General features: G+C 38.2%; 1 protein-coding gene across 1 annotated transcript in view; it reads right to left on the reverse strand.

Annotated features, from left to right (window-relative positions):
- The window catches only part of LOC139714511 (guanine deaminase-like), a 48,303-nt gene that overhangs the window by 12,030 nt on the left and 17,981 nt on the right, over positions 1-18,292 (reverse strand). The window contains exons 4-8 of the mRNA XM_071626217.1: positions 17,764-17,851; positions 16,714-16,816; positions 8,261-8,396; positions 6,286-6,393; positions 2,267-2,364 (exon numbers count right to left, since the gene is read on the reverse strand). Of these exons, the coding sequence (XP_071482318.1) occupies positions 2,267-2,364; positions 6,286-6,393; positions 8,261-8,396; positions 16,714-16,816; positions 17,764-17,851 (533 nt within the window). The remainder of the gene's footprint in view (positions 1-2,266; positions 2,365-6,285; positions 6,394-8,260; positions 8,397-16,713; positions 16,817-17,763; positions 17,852-18,292) is intronic.

Genomic DNA, 18,292 nt, shown 5'->3' on the forward strand with positions numbered 1-18,292 from the left:
AAAGAAGAACTTATAGAGCCACGAACAGTAAGAGTGTTTTCTAAAGAGCTTCTTCCTACATCCATACAACCCTGCTACACATCAATGACTAACAGTCAACTACCTGGTACAGCTGTACATGTAAAAGTGAGCCCTGAACTAACATTGCATCCTGTCTTCAGTTGTACAGCAAGAATGCTGGTAAGAAGTCAGTTTGATTCATAGAAACAGGAAAACAACATGTATACTTCTATGTATGATACGAGTTGTATATACTTGCTAATTAATGCAATTCGTAAGAACTGGAGCAGCTTTGACCATGGCAGTTTGCTCTGATGATTTTGTAAACTTGCCAAATGTCCCATCATGTCATTTGTCATGAGAAAACAGATTCAAGGAGGAAGCATTCATTTGTAATCAAAAAAATAAAATATAAAGAAATATTTGTGAGACTGTTTGCAAAAAGGGAAAATGGCAATGCAATACTTTGTCATTGAACTAAGACCATATTAGTGCTTTTGTGGTGGACATAAATATGTAGATTGAGTTATTCCTGATTTTATAGTCATGTGCTTAAAAGAAAAATACTGCAAAAGTGGAAATTGTTTGCAGTGTCAGAGATTTTTGTGCATTTCGGAAGACAAGAAAATAGCACAAAAATAAAAGTACAGTGAATGTTTTGGCTTGGTACATGACTGTAAAACTATTCTATGTTTTGATTCTGTGGAATTTCTGTGATTTGGGTTTTTTTGTTTTTTGTTTGCTTTTTTCTGGTGCAGATAGAAAGAGCCTTGGAGGAGCACATTTTCTGATTAAGAGAGGCATAATCTTGAAGGAGAACATTTTCTGATTTAGAGAGGCATAATCTTGAAGGAGCACATTTTCTGATTTAGAGAGGCATAATCTTGAAGGAGCACATTTTCTGATTTAGAGAGGCATAATCTTGAAGGAGCACATTTTCTGATTTAGAGAGGCATAATCTTGAAGGAGCACATTTTCTGGTTTAGAGAGGCATAATCTTGAAGGAGAACATTTTCTGATGTAGATACAGAGAGCTTCGAAGTAGGGTAATTTTCCGGCATAGTTAGGAAGAGCTTTGTAGCGAAGATTTTTTTTTTCTAATAGAAACAAGCTTGTAGGAAAAATCTTGAAGGAGGACATTTTCTGATGTAGCTAACAAGGGTCTTGAAAGGAGAAATTTCCTGAGTTTGATGTACATAAGGTGGGCATTCAAAAGAAATATTCTGATTGAGCCTTGAAGGGGGACATTTTCTGATGTAGATATTCAAAGGTGAGCCTTAAAGGTGGGCAAATTCCAATCTCGACAAGGCAGGCCTCGAAGGGGGAAATTTGTGTGAGTGTGTGTGTAGATAGGGAGAGCCTTGAAAGGGAACACCTGTTGGTTGAGATACACTGTAGGAAGAGTGTTAAAAGGAGGACATTTTCTGGTTTCGACAGGAATACTTCTGTAGCTTTGAAGAAGAGCTTTGGGCTCACAAAGCAATGGACAATGGCGCATTCATGGGAAGCATCAGTAACAAAAAAAATCTCAGTAAAGTTCTCAGTTCTTTCAGAAACTGGAAGTCACATTGGTCCATGATTTCCCCCTTTTCTCACATCAAAGTTTGACTACAACAGTCACTGACATTGGTCAAAACAATTCATTCACTCCTGCCCCCTTCTAAAACGAGGGAAAAAGGAATCAAAAACACTTGGAAATCAAGCACCATATCCATGTAAATGAGATTTTTTCTGTTTTGTTTCAATACATCTGCAGCTAACTCCTTGAATCTCTCTATCATTTAATTGTAGTGTATTCATTGTTGAGTTTGAAGTATACTTGACTGCTTGACTTCCAAATTACACTTTTCTTTGTGTTCTCATTGGACAACTTTCAATCACACTTAGCATGGTTAATGATTCATCACTAACTGAAAAATGAAGGCATTTTATGCATGAATACTGGAGTACCGGTAAATATAGATGAATACATGTATACACAGTGTACATGTATGCACAATACAAAAACTAATCAAGAAGCAGAGATGTAGACTATGCCACCTGCACCTACAGGCATGTGTGTACCTTGTCTCTCCTAAAAACTGGAAAGTCATTTCATTAGAGAAATTCTTCAAGTTCTAAATTTCCACTGGCAAAATATGTGACAGAAACCACAAAGACTAGTGTGCAGATTAATCAAGCAAAAAAAGAGAAGAAAAAACAAATAAACAAAAAACAACAGCCCAAACACCAAGCCCATATGAATTTCAAAATGTTATCCACTTACGAGAAATTTGAGCAAGGACAATGAGACATGGCCGTGCCGTGATTCTTGAACACATCAATTTCTCCATCGTCCAGGTAAATGCAGTGCGCCATCACAGTCTCCATTGCAAAGAAATTTAAAACAAAATTCTCACCTTAGTTTCCAGAAAACATACCTTGAAAGATGAGTGAGGTCTATATTTCTTGACTTGAGGCAAGTGTATTATCATTTAGATTTTACTCTTTGTCAAAAAACACAATGCAATATTTTGTCATCTCACAAAAATTTCACAATCGTTGCCAAATTTTACATCTGTAATGTCATTCTCACAAGAAGTTTCCATCTGTGTTTGAACACCATAGCATCAGGTGGCCAGTGCTAAGTTTACTTGAAAAGGTCCACAAGACCCCTTGAAATCAACAAGAAGAACAGCTGTCAGAGAATGAGCACCTCATGCTTCAAATTCACATATAAACCTCTACTGTAGTCTCAAAGCATAAACTAATAATTATGGGATCTACTGAATGGCTTCTACATTCCAACCTGTTTATTAACTCTTTGTGTGTTGTGTTCAAATGCCTGGCGGTGCGCCAACTCACATATTCTGCTCAAACGCACAAACCCACCCAAACTGATTGATAAATTGCCAAATGCCACAGTAAAGTGTTTCTTGTGATTCTATCCCTGTCACATGTAGCTTGCATTTTACGTGGCGATTGACTATCAAAGGATTTTCCCTACTGGATTTGCAAATAAATTCTAGGTTTCTGTTAACTGTTCTGAGTGCAAAAGTCATGCCTCTACAATAATGTAGATACTGGTCATTTGAAAGAAAAACAATCATAGATTTGTCATACAATTTACATTGAAGAAAAGCTGGGCATATTCTCTACAACATTGCTCATTACACGACCAGGGTATAAAAATCTATTAAAAGTTACGTAGACTTGAAAAACAGAATACTTTGCCAAAGTATGATTAGGTACATTGTATGTTGCATTCTCAGAATAATGTGGCACACAGAGGGTTTACACCATGGCACATAAAGAGTTAATGCAAACACTACAGGACTAAAGATTCACAATGCTGCTTTATCAGAGTCTGCTTTTCTAAACAAACACTACATTGTACTCAATAAACTGCCAGTACATTTTGCACAAAGAAATAATGTTGCATATTTGACAAAAAGCATTACATGTATCAAATTTCATGAAAAAACAATCACTCTTATGTCGCTATGGCGTCTGATATGCCTCCCCCATAATGAATGGTTCTCCTAATACATAAGTCTACAGTACAATGTCTTGACAATGTGTGATGACAGTTTCACATGAATGGCAAAATACTAAAATGACAGGTTAGTCACGAATGTGTTGAATGTTTACTTTCCTTAAACTAGGTTTAATTGGATAAATGGCAATGTTGTCTGAGAGTGCAAGTATTGTAGGATTTGACGATTTTTTTACTTTTGACCCTTTTATGTATAATTTTAGCATTGGGTAATTTTTTTCAAGGAATGGAGAAAAAGTGCAATTTCAGTATCAAATAGCAAAATATTAGTATTTTAACCAGGCTCTGACCCTTGACCTTTGACCTTAAGACTCCAAAGAGAATCACTGTCAAGTAGAACATACACTAATATGTACTGAGTTTCATAATGATACTTTGAATCACTTTTGAGATACATATGGAGGACAAAGTGAAATTTAGCACTTTCACCTGACATTTGACTGTTTGGGAAGAAACTTCCTAGAGAATCTCTATTGTGTAATACATGTATTTAGTTTCAAGAAAAAACCTGCAGGCATTGCATAAATATGAGGGAAATAGTGAAATTTTGAGGAGTTGACCTTGACCTTTGACCCCTGACCTTTAAACCATGACCTCCAGATTCTCTAGATAATCACTGACAGTCAGTACATGCATAATATGTCTTACAACCGTAAAGTCTCCATGAAGGTGCCTTGAACCATTTGTGAGAAACGTGTGGAGGAAAAAAAGTGAAATTTTCACTTGACTTTTTACCTCATGACCCAAAACTCTCTCTGGATAATCTTTATTTGGTAGTACACATACTGTAAAACGAGAAATTTTCGCGTGCATTTTAATTTCGCGAATTTCGCGAGCGCCAAAATTCGTGAAATCAAAATGCACGCTAAAGTTTTTGTCTACACTACATGCATTGAACACCAGTGGCAATTCGCGAAAATTTCATGCCACGAAAAGGGCTGTCAGCTCCAATTCGCGAAAATTTCATGCCGCGAATATATCATGTTTTACAGTATACTGTATGTACATGTATATCTTAAAGTACAAAGTTATGTTAAAATTTCATTTTTTTTTCGTATCTCAGAAATGGTTCAAGGTTCATTTATAGAAGAACTTAATGAATATGCATGACCTGATTGGCAGTGATTGTCTGGGGAACTTTAAGGTCAACGGTCAAAGGTCAAGGTCAAAGGTCAACTCAATCTTTCATTATTTCCCTAATATGTATGCAGTGCCAGAGGTTGTGTTTTTTTTTGGTATGAGCCTGCATGCTATCTTGATTATGTAATTTTACATTTTTGTATTTATGTAATACTGTACATGTACATGTATATTTCTCATTTTAGTAAAGTCATTTGTAATTCAGCCTCTGGCTGCAATCAATAATTTGTTGAATAAAGATATCATTAATAATAATAATAATAATAATAATATACACTAAGTTTTAGGAAAATACCTTCAGGTATTGCATAGATATGGGGGGAATAGTGAAATTTTGAGCATTTGACCTTTGACTTTGAGGATGTGCACCAAAATGTTGATAGGCACAACTTCGCCCACTCATACATACATGTACATGCCAAGTTTCATTAGGATACCTCAAACATTTTTTTAGTTATGCTGTCCACAAAATTGATTACGCATGGACGGAACAACCTGAAAACATGAATGCCTCTGATGACACTACGTGGCGCAGGCATAAATAAAGAGAAAGAGAGACAAAACTGGGGAAAGGAACCAGCTTGATCACATATGAGACAGCCTACACTCTATGCAGCAGTATGCATTCCTTTTTGTTGACTTTAATTCATTCGAAAGTTTAGGGTGAATTAAACACTAACCTTGTCAGTCATGAGTCCATGTGTGTCATAAACATCTGTGTAGTTCTTACACTGTGGGAACAATTCTTTAACCCATTCCTTAACCCAATCTTTATTTGGTAGTACACAAATACTGTATGTACATGTATAATGTTAAAGTACAAAGTCATGTTAAAATTTCATTTTTTTTTTCATATCTCAGAAATGGTTCAAGGTTCATTTATAGGAGAACTTAATGAATATGCATGACCTGATTGGCAGTGATTGTCTTGGGAACTTTAAGGTCAAAGGTCAATTCAATCTTTCATTATTTCCCTAATATGTATGCAGTGCCAGAGGTTTTTTTTTTTTGGATATGAGCCTGCATGTTATCTTGATTAATGTAATTTTACATTTTTGTATTTATGTAATACTGTACATGTACAGGGTATGTATATTTCTCATTTTTGTAAAGTCATTTGTAATTCCGCCTCTTGCTGCAATCAATAATTTGTTAAATAAAGATATCATTAATAATAATAATAATAATATCATACACTAAGTTTTAGGAAAATACCTTCAGGTATTGCACAGATATGGGGGGAATAGTGAAATTTTGAGCATTTGACCTTTGACTTTGACCTTTGAGCATGTGCACCAAAATGTTGATAGGCACAACTCCGCCCACTCATACATACATGTACATGCCAAGTTTCATTAGGATACCTTAAACATTTTTTTAGTTATGCTGTCCACAAAATTGAATACGCATGGACGGACGGACAACCTGAAAACATGAATGCCTCTGATGACACTACGTGGCGCAGGCATAAATAAAGAGAAAGAGAGACAAAAGTGGGGAAAGGAACCAGCTTGATCACATATGAGACAGCCTACACTCTATGCAGCAGTATGCATTCCTTTTTGTTGACTTTAATTCATTCAAAAGTTTAGAGTGAATTAAACACTAACCTTGTCAGTCATGAGTCCATGTTTGTCATAAACATCTGTGTAGTTCTCACACTGTGGGAACAATTCTTTAACCCATTCCACCTCATCAATGTTTTCTGATATGTGACTCTGAGTGGGGCATAAACAAAAAATAAAGATTACAACATGATTCTCTTTCTGTGGATGACAAAGAGAAAAACAACAACTACAACAGGCAATATGGCATCAGCAAAGTGAGCCCAATGCAATTATTTATTGCACAGGGCTCTGTAAAAAATGACAACAGCTTTGAGGCTAACATGCATCTAACCTTCAAAATAGATCTGAACTTGTTGTAAATGTATTACCTTTCTGAGGTACACCTTGATGGTGCAGTTGTGTATGTCATGAACTGAATTAGGCTAGTTTTGGCTGCCTGGTATGATATGGGGGGGGGGGGGGTGATGGGGGATCCCTGAGATCTCAGCTAAAGAGCGCGCTACAGCCGTCAAATTTGGCACACATACTGCCTGAAATGTAGTCTATAATATTCAGAAATGAATTCATCTTAACCCGTTGAGGACGAACTGATTTTGCTACAGTACACACGCATTTCCCATAGACCCCTGCTTAAGTATACTCGGGATTCATCCTCTGAGGGTTAATTAGTAATTGATTTAATAATCAAACAAAATCAGTATTTTGGTCCAATACAGTGGAGTCCCATCATACTTATAACAAAGTCCTCGGGACCGGCAGATTTCTTTCGCTTTATTGAAATTTCATTATAACCGAACAAATAAACAATAAAAAGACATAGAGCTGATAATTTTGCAACCTGGATATTTATTTTGTTGTAACCGGAATTTTGTTATAACCTTCTTCGTTGTAACGGGAGTGCACTGTATGCTCATGTAAGCCACAGGATTTTCAGTGGAAAAAAGTACTGCAACAAGGTCTAACACTGTGATAGAACATTAAAAAAATGGCTGTACTCAAATTGCTTCGTTTGTATTTTATTGTCTGTGCAATTTCCTCTGTATCAAACTTATACCTACAATAGACACCTGCCCGAGTATACTTAGGACTTGTCCTCAACGGGTTAATTTTCTGGCACCAGAAAATTGCGCTGAAGTTTTTTTTTCCCCTTGCTTGGACTTGTCGCATTTTGGTCTGTCCATGTTATGTGCATTTACCACCAAGTCTAGAAATGGTAAAAAACACAAGGTTCGATACACTTTTACACCTATTATCTTCTCTCATCAAAATTAAGCCATTCAATTGAAAAACAGCAGAGTTTCAATGAACATTCATAATTTGACCTCCATATGTTAGAACATAAGATTTCTGTCCAGCATCACACGTTTTCACCCAAAATTTTTCATGTTGGCATAAATTCTAACAGTTGTTTGAAGCAATTTTGGGGCAAAGTTATCTTCTATTATGTTCTGGAAGATCAGATTGTATTCAGGGGTATACTGCACATTGGAAACAGAAAATAAAGAGACACCCCTGAAAAGTAACCTTTTACTGTGGAAATGCCCACAAACCGGTACTAAACATTGCCAAGATTCTGATCATTCCTAGGTAAAAAGATCTCTAAGTATTGTATGTAATTAGTGGTTAGCTTCATATCCTGGGATGGAGGCATGGGAATACCAATAAAGAAGAAAACATAACCTGCAGAATTTTAACACCATATGACCACTAACCACTTTACTTGATTGTTGAAATAAGTGCTGGCAAGAGGGATATGTACTGTATGCAATATTTGATGTACAGGAGAGGTGTACTGATGTGAGGTAATTATAACTATACATAGAACCTGAGAGTCTGAAATTATATACACAACAAAGTAGTTACAAGATCAGCAAAACACAAATGCCATCTGAATTGCCTCAGTGGGATGAAGTACACATGTAATATGAAGAAAAAAAATGTACATATTAAATGTACTTTTCTTTCAGAGTCTTTTATTTTCTTTACATCTTATTACTTTTTTTTTGTTGTCACCAACCTGCACATGGAGTTGATGTTTCTTGGCAATGTCAGCAAGGCCCTTCATGAGTGTCGAAGAGCACGAAGGAGCAAAGCGAGGGGTTACCACTGGCTGGACGAGAGGATTTTGAAGAGCTTGCACTTGCTTTACAAACCTTCAAAACATGCATATAATGGAACATAATGACACAAATTATAGAAGCCCACATATGATTCTGTCTGTGATGATGAAATATTATGCCCACCTGACAACTAACAATGGATCACAATATCAGCTGTTGCTACAAATAACCCACGTTCTTCTTGGATGAAATACCCAAAGTGCTAACTAACATCGGTGGACTCACATTGTAGGCAATAGCACAGCTATAGTGAGCAAAACCTTCCCCCTTTGTCTCTGTTTCTTAACTGAAATGTTCTCTAAGAATTTGTGCCACATATTCTCTGCATAAGCATTTTTCTAATGTGAGTACCGGTACTAAACAGACATAAGGTTACATGTAAACTGTAGTTTCTGTTTCACAGATGAGCCCAACCCTCACTATGTTACCAGGGTATGAAATTTGTCACCTTTCAGTGTAGGTATGTAGCTTTGATAACCAAATACCGGAAAAGTGTCTATCTTGATCTGCGCTCCAAATGTGACCCTGCATCACAAAACCAACAAAAAGTCACTAGACACAGATTTTTAGTTTACAGCAGATTCTGAAGAGCAGACTCTATGCTTTTAAATGATGTATAGCTCAACTGAAATGAACACTCCTAATCTATCTAAATATTGGAAAGAAAGCACACACTCTGGAAAAGTGTGAACCGAGAAAAGAGGCTCTGAAGTACAGGGTCTATTCAAGCGCTTAATGTTCCACCAAAGTGTGTTAGATGTGTGATGAATGGGACAAAAACATGGGTGTAAACCACTTGAGCAACAACAATGAAGAGATTATCAGATTATGCTGAAATTATACATGCTCTATAAACACACATTCTGTTCACGATTAATGCCACTTCAAAGCAGTAGCAGCATCCCTTCACAAATTACTAGACTTGAAAGTGAAGAGTGTGTATTAAAAAGGGTTACTAAGAAATGAAAAGGGGCCTCCAAAATATACCTGATCTCCCTACTCTACTAAAAAAGAAGAGTTGTAGGAAAACTGCTGAAAATGCACTTTCCTATTCATTTTATGATCCCAAAATTACGAATAATGTAGAAGGGTAGCTCTTTCAGAAAGTATGGATGACCAAATATTGAGTCTTAGTTGACCCGTGTCATCTTTCTTGAGGCGTCATGTAAAATCAAGGGTTGCGACTTTTTGTTCGTTTCGTGATGCACGGTCACAAATAGATTACATTGAAATGAAAGACTTGCAGGCCTGCTCACTACAGCAGCCTACTTTCCACTCATTGCACTCCATCTAAAGCCTAATGCCCACTGTTGCGACCTAAGCCTGCGATCTGGCACAAGTTGAAATTGACATTGAGCTCGCAGCAGACTTGCCGCAAGTTGGCACGATCTCATTATGGATGTGATCTCTTCAATGCCCACTGTGCGACCTCTTTGTGATCTCACGGCAACCTCCCTGGAAAATGCCTTTTGTCCCATTACCGTGCATGTGTGCGCGGTTGAGGAATATGACAATAGCTTCTTCTTTTTTTTTCACACCCCGAACTTGGAGTGTGGCCAAGGAGAGTGCGGTACACATCAAATATCAGAATAGGCAGCTGAAATATTGCATAGCCAAATAAACATAAAACATGGTTCAGCAATGTCCAATTAACAGGAAAATCAAGTCAATTAATGATCTCAAATGTCCAGTTTTAAACAGTGCATACATCTGACAAACATAATATTATTGAGAATTTTCTTGCATGTAAACAGCCCCATACATCAAACACCAGACTACGGTGGCAAGAAATATGAAATTCCTTAAAATCTTTGCATAAATGCACACTGTAGAAATAATCAAATCACTTCCATGAATATATAGTACAATATGACTTCCAAACATGCAATGTTTCACACAAATAGATATTTAACTCCCCTTGTGGCTATTCATTTTCTTTATCTGAAAACATACGAAGAAATAACTTTTCTTGAGACTGATGCCTACCTCTTTTGCATCATCCAATAGAGTATAAAAAGATTCTTGTACTCTTTTGGTCATTTGGTTGCAGGTTATAGATAAATACATATCTGCCATTTTTGTGAAAAATACAAATTATTTCTCAAGTTTCAGATTTCTAAAAAATATTTAATCATGTACCCTTTTGTGTTCTCCAAAAAAAAAGAAAAAAAAAGAAAAAAACAAAAGAAAAACTTGGTCATTTCTGTTACATAAGACATCAGAGCTTGTCTCTGCATTATAATGTTACCGTCGTCATTTGATAAAATGCTTAGCAGTGCTCATCTTTTTTTTTATTTTCTTTTTCATTTCATCTTTCCTGTGTTTTGGAGTCAACTGATATTTGAAGTACCTATGTGACAGTTGAATTACCTATAACTGATGAGATATTCTCATTAACCTGAAATCACATATGAGGCAAATCTCTCGTTTGAAGAAGCTACACCCCTGTAAATAATGCCAGTGTATATCTTGGCAATCAAGGACTTGTAAAAACCAAAGATATAAGGGGGGGGGGGGGCACCCGCGAGAGGAGGAGATTGTTTTGGTTTTGGCATGGGCTATGTAGCTCCATGGTGCGTGTGTGTGTCGACAAACTTCTACAATGCTCTCCTTCTTATTCCTGTATTTTCGTTATTTATGGGTCTAATTTTTTCGTTTGAAATTCAAAACGGATGACTATACAATTTCTCAATAGAATATAATATCTACAATTTTAGAAAGAATAGAGGAAATTGAGTGCACTTTGAATGGTCTGCAACAGGCAGATATCCTTATCATGCTCTTACGTAATATGACAGCTGTTGCAGTCATTAAACCCTGGCTTGGCCTCCAGGTTTGCCACGCCTGAGTAGAAAGTTATTTTGCAGTGGACAAATACATCTACTCCCATTCTCAAATGAGGAATCGTTAGGGGGGTATAGCACCCCATCAGCTTCGTTTGGTGATGGGGTCTCGCCTCAAACGGGGGTTTGACGGCATGCAACCATTTTTATTATGTGGATATTTGGCTTAGCCATGGATATCTCATTTACCTGAATGGATATCGGTTTTTCTAGGGGGGCATTTCATTTCCCTATTTACATCTGAATTCCTCATGTTACCCTTGCTCTGATATTGTCGATATTGGACCTTAAAACCTATATCATACTGACAATAAAACCTGCCAAATTTGCAGAAAGTTTGACCATGTGTGTTCAAAAAGAAGAGCAAAATGTAAAAAGTGGCCCCAAATTTGGTCCTGACCCCAAGGAGGCCACCCCAGGATCTGCCATAAACATACGCTCGTATTCAAAAGTACAATGTACATTCACTACATCAATGTAAATTGTATTTACTCTCAGTATTTTTGGTTTTATAGACAGCGACTGTTTTAAAGATTCTCAAACTTGGGTATTATGTGGCACAATGCCCACAAGGACAAATTCTTGCAAAGTTTGGTTAAACTTTGACCATGTATTTTTAAAGGAGAAGATAAAATTGTGAAAGTTGGGCCCTAATTTGCCCCTGAGGGGGTACCCCAATATCCATCATGAACAAGCTTGATGCTACAGTCACCAATGACAGCACTAAAGCTAAATTGAATTGGGTATTTGGGCCCCTAGTCCACAGGATGGGGGGGGGGGGGGGGGGGGGGCGGTGGCTGGGTATGGGACCAATTTGAAAAAAAAAAGGTGCAATCACCCTAGGGATTTTACATGTCACATTTGGTGAATATCCATCATGACATATTTATATGTATTTTTTTAAATTCATTTCTAAGAAGAAGCTGCACCACAAAACCCATCATGAACAAACTTGAAAATAATGTCATCAATGTAATTACAGAATAGTATATAGCTCTATCACTTCTAGTTCCAGGAGAGCATTGTATCTGTTTCAACTAATTTCAACAAAAATATCACCCTGGGGATGCTACAATATGTGACCCTGCATCACAAATCAACAAAAAGTTGCCCGACATGGATTTTAGTTAAGAGCATATCCTGAAAGAGCAGACTCAAAGCTTTAAAATGATGTATAACTCAATACAAATGGACTCCCCTAACCTACCTAAATACTGGAAAGAAAGCGAGCACTCTGGAAAAGTCTGAACTGAGAAAAGAGGCTTTGAAGTACAGGGTCTATTCAAGCGCTTAATCTTTACTATGTGCTAGCTGTGCGATTAATAGGACAAACATTAAGATGTACATCACTGGAATGACAACAATGAAGGGATTACTAGATTAAGCTGAAATTGAGCATGTTTTATTAACACATTCTGTCCATGATTCATGCCAACTTCCAAAGCAGTAGCATCATCCTTTTTTGAAGTTATTAGAGTTGAAATTGAAGAGTGTGGACAGGGTGTTGCAACACAAATTGTCACCCCGTCAAAAATTGTTGCCCCCTGAAACAGGTGACAATTTGTGCATGGAGCTGACGGCACAAATTGTCACCCACCCTCAAAGCACATTTTGGCTGGTAATATCATTTTTGACATAGTAGTCAAGGCGCTAATTCCTATAAGGGGCTTAACCAGTAGTGTTGAGGAAAGTTTGATTTTGCTACAACAAGCATTTCCCATAGACACCTGCCCCAGTATACTCGGGACTCGTCCTCCGGGTTAATTAAGGAGTTCGTTCAACCCATCTCGCAGAAAAGGTTTGACCACACAGGGAGGTAGATGGGACCTCCATGAACATCCCCAGGTAGTATGTGATTCCAAATTGTGGTATCATTAAAATTTTACAGGCCACTTTTAATCATTATATGTTGGAACAAACGTTAAAAAGTCTGCGTACGCCAAGACTGCTACACGCACCACGGGCACTTGCAGGAAGCTCTATGGGACGCACAGTGCCAGTGGCGCGTGTAGTAGTCTTGACGCAGGCTTTTTTCGACAAAAAAAAAAAAAAAGGTTTGTACCTGCAAACTATACGGAGTTGTCACACCTTTCCGGGTAAGCTACGCCGGCTTATAACGAGTAGGGATTTTCCAGCAAGCAGAAGAATTTTCTGCGGGCGGACAAGGGTGTTGGCGAGTTCCATACTTGTGTCTTACCTGCTAGACGCATGCTACTAACCTGTTACTTGAGTGTATTCCGTGTGACCTGCATAAAAGCTTCGAAACCAACCCTTCTTCAGTTACGAGCGACATACGGGGACTGCAAAGTACCTGCGTTGGAGTCGCCTGCGAGGTCTGCAAGTAAGGACCTCTTACTTGTGTTCTGCGTGTAACTCTGCGGGCAAACCCCCGCGACTCACCCGCAACAAGTTTTGAGCATGCTCAAGACCTTGTCAAAACGTGCCTGGAGAAGCCTTGCGAGTTGACTTGTGGGAAAAAAAAAGCTATCTGGAGCTCCCCGCAGTTGGCCCGCACCTGGCAGTATTTATCTGGTATCTTGCCCGTATTTGCCCCGAGGTGCGGACGCTAATCCGATACATTCACCCGCAGCCAAGTTTTGAGCATGACCAAAACATTTTCTGAGTGAATCGCGGAGATTGCCTGCAGAACACTAGTAGGAGGCCCGTAGCTGCCGCAAGTTGCAAGCAGTTGATCCACTTGAAGTAAGTAAGTTGCCTGTGAATCTATGCAGATCAAATTCCTTTAGAAGGATTCCTTCACCATGTTGTCAGCCCTCATTCGCCACCCATGCGCCTGACATGCAGGTCACATGAAAATGCACTTAAGACGAACGTAAGTAGCATGGGTCTGACCAGCATGTAGGACGCACGTGAAACTCGCCCAAAGCCTTGTCCGCCCGCAAAAATTGTCCTGCGTGCAGGAAAATCCCCACACATAACAAGCCTGCGTAGCTTGCCCGGAAAGGTGACAGGGCCTCAACTTGACTGCGGGAAAATGGGACTTGCGTGCGCATCTCCGGGTAACTACGGGCGAGATTTATACTAGGTATTGTCATGTGCGGGTTATCTGCAGGGACCTTTCCTCTGCTCTTTTCCAAGGTTGTTTCGAATAACCATCGCTCTGTAAATACTCAAAAGAGCTAACATTAGAATATCATTGGCTCAATTGCTCTCTGTATTCACATATATTTTTGAGGGAAATTTGTGTCCATACATTGCTAAAAACGACATTTGCGTGTACTTTGAAGTCAAATTTGTGTTGAAAGTACGGCGGATACAACTTTTTCATGCATTTTACAATTCGAAAATGATATCTTTCTTGCAATGGCCGTTTACTCAAAATGTTTTTTTATATGACTTTGTTTAGAAATTTTGCTGTAACTTGATGGAGTTTTGATGAATTCTTCATGAAGTAATATTTATGTAAAAATTTTGATTATTTTGTCATTTTATAGCGACGAGCGTCATCGGCCCTAGTCTAGTTTCTAGCCATTTTTATTTTGTCTTTATTTCTCTCTTGCACCTTGTGTATGTGCAGAAGCCCGCTGGCCCATACCCAGTGATTGCGACGCCCAAAAAAAAAAGCGAACAAAAAACGGTTCGGGCATCAGACGTAATAAATACATCTAGAAACTATACTACTCCGACCCCAGCTTGGTATGAAAAGTAAGGTTGCAGGCAAAAAAAAAACCCTTGTTTGTCGAAGAAAAAGTCTGCATGCGCTAAGACTACTATGCGCACCACTAGCACTGGTGCCTAGCGCCTGTAGCAGTGTTGCGTGTAGTAGTCTTGGCATGCGCAGACCCTTTTTCAAACAATAAGCACTTGTCGCAACTAAAATGGCCAGTAAAATTTTATTGATACCACAATTTAGCATCACATACTACATGTACCTAGGGGTGTTCCAGAGGGTCCAACCGACCACCCCATGCAGTCAAACCTTTTCTGCTGGTTGGGTTGAACAAAGTCATTTTTTTCTGGGTCCCTGCGCCTTGACTATGGTCATTGAAATGCCAACACATAACTTACATGGCTACATCCATGCAAACAAGCCATGTAAAAAGTCACGGTGAGGTTTCAAGGAAGTGTGTACATGTATATGCGCGCGCACATAATACAGTTGTAACTGCAAGTGTTCTATCGTGTGTGTGCATGTGTTATTGCATATTATGGAAGAATGTGTGTTGAGGTGGTTTATATGCATTATGAGGATTTGTTGCGTGTTTGTTTATAAATACATAATCGTATGTATCTATTTGTGGTGTGCATATGGCAGTTCGTTTGTGCTAAAATCAACAAACGATTGCGAAATTATTTACGGCGTGTCAAAATTATTCGCTCATGCATAAAGTATGCCAAACTTATTCTGGTACAAAGAATATAGTGATATGGAAGTTGAAGTTAACACTGATGGAAGAATATAAATACAGTGAAAAAAAAAATGAACAAAGACAGATAACATTTAGGGAGGGTACCTCCCTCATGTGCCTTTTCTCTCGGTCTTTCTCTCCTAGCCCGCCTCACCGCTGAAATTGACACACCCATACATTTTGAATCAACGCTGCTGTGAACTCTTATATAAACACGTGATCATACACGTTGAAGGCATTTCCAGTGCCACAGTAGTGCCTGCTGCCGTTCAAAAAGTTAGTTCGCACAAACATCAAAACAAAAACACAGACACATGTACGCACACAGGCACACGTATACACAGAGAAGCAAACCACCACACATGCACAGTTTCCACATACACTTTGTATTATTATACTCCAAACACACACACACAGCTATGCGCAAGTTCACGCATACACAAGTCACATAATATGCACCTACAAATCATACACAGCACATACATTTTGTACCATGCAGCCCCCACCCACACAGACACATGCACATAGCTCACCACCCACTCCACCCAACCATCCCAACCATAATGGCCGACGACGATTTGTGCAGCTACGCTTCAATTTGACAGCATTAATTGTCGCTATCGAGGTAAAAAATTAGGAACTGCACAAGCAGTAAAATTGGTCGCCAGGCGACAAATCATGGAGGGGCGACAATTTGTGCCGTAACACAGGTTTTCAGGAAATGAAAAGTGGACTCTAAAGACACACCTAATAACACTGTTCTAAAAAAAAAAAGTTTTTAGAGATCAACTGCTAAAAACACATGTTCCTATTTGTTTTATGATCCCAAATTTTAGCATAATGTAGAAGAGGACTCGCTCTTTCAGAAAAAGTCAAGATTGATTTAGGTTGACCCATTTCACCAATTTTCAGTCCTCACACAAAAGCAGTGTTTGCAACTTTTTGTTCATTTTGTGATTCACGGTCATATTTACTTCTGGTGAAAAATCCATCATGGGGTTTTCAAAAAAAAAAAATGAAAATGTGACCTTTGGGCTCCATAATTGTTCTTGAACTTAAAGAGCAAGATAACTGTAGCAGCAACAATATTTCAATCATTACGAATACAAATAACAACATCTTAGTCAGTGTCCTTACCACTCTGTGTCTTTGAGTGACTGCTCGGTGGTTTCTACGTAGTAATCAGGTGAATTCTGGTCCATATTCACCTTACCTACAAAAGCCCTTTGGCCCAGTTCAACTGCATAGATGAAATGAAAATAGAACAGTAGATGCTGGGTATGAAAAAAAAAAAATATTAAATTTGAGCAACAGAGAGTCCAGAAAACTATTACATGGCATGTCTGACAGATAAGTACAAATCTTGTATGTCAGATAATAGACATCACACAAACAAATTAATCACTGTACCCAAAAGCACCAAGCAACATGAAGTGCTGAAGAAAATTAAGTCCTCCAGTACCAGAATTACCTGATGACTTGGGAGAAATGATGGCAACTGCCTCTGGCAATGACACATCAACAGGCAAACAAGTAAACTACATGTAGGACTCTTGGGCATCACTTATAACACTTCAATCAAATGATATTCATCAAAATCAGACCTGCAAAGATCACTAAGCTTAACAATGTAAGCAGTTTACAAGACAACATGAAGGTGGGGCTATGCCATGTGTTGATAATGATACCTGGCACTCTAGTGCTTGTCAAACATATACAGACGTGGCATGTTACGGTATAAACACTGCACAATTTCTTGTGCCCTGCAATAAGTCTACATGAATAATGAAACAGTCGTACAAAGTGGACCACAGAGCATTTTATAGGAAAGGCCTGATATCACACAAATTGTGTCTGCTAATATTTCAACAACACTGCAAACACAAATAACAACATAAACGTACCACATTCTCTCTCACTAATTTTTATAATTCAGAACTTAAACGATTATGGAGTTACCAACCAGACATGCTTACTTGAATGTCCGCAGTGACAGGAGAGACTTGATAAAAACATGTTTAAAATGGCCTCATTCAGCACAACTAAAAATATTATGCTCCCTAATAGTCATGCTAACTGTTATCAAAATGTTGACAGTAAACCCTTTAGACAGTATGAGAGAGAGAGAGACGGAAACAACAATTGAAAATTCCTGATATATCAGTCTATGAAACGAAATTATGGCACCTGCAATCTCAGCCAATTTCAGCGAAGCCTCCTTGTGAAGAGTTGCAAAATACAACGCTGTGGTAGTGCCGCTTGCCAAAGTTCGTTTCTGTGCAAGGATTTAAAATGTCAGTGAAATTAAAGGGATGGTATAGTATTGGAATGAGGTGGGAAGTAAATTTTTTAAATTTTTGCACGATAATTAGAAACTACTTCATAAATGTTAAAAAGCATACAATTCTCAGAAGAATTCAAAGTTTATTTGATAAAAATCAGTTTTGAAATGGCTGAGATATCAAAAAACAATGACAGCAAAACAAAGCGATCCTAATGAAAAGTGGGTCACACCTTTCATTAGGATCACTTTATTTATAGGATATCTCAAAAGGCCATTTGTAGGTCTCCTTTGACCTCCTTCAACCTGAAATCAGTACCTATGTGATGTAGACACCATTGGTCAACTCACCATTGTGACAGTGATGCATTTAAGTTCTATTCATGACTCTTTGCACAATGTCACTTCTATCTAAATCTTTAACCCTAAAAAGAC

The sequence above is a fragment of the Diadema antillarum genome, unplaced genomic scaffold, assembly GCF_040938485.1.
Source record: "Diadema antillarum isolate AM-2024a unplaced genomic scaffold, OU_Dant_1.0 seq00002303_RagTag, whole genome shotgun sequence".
Lineage (NCBI taxonomy): Eukaryota > Metazoa > Echinodermata > Echinoidea > Diadematoida > Diadematidae > Diadema > Diadema antillarum.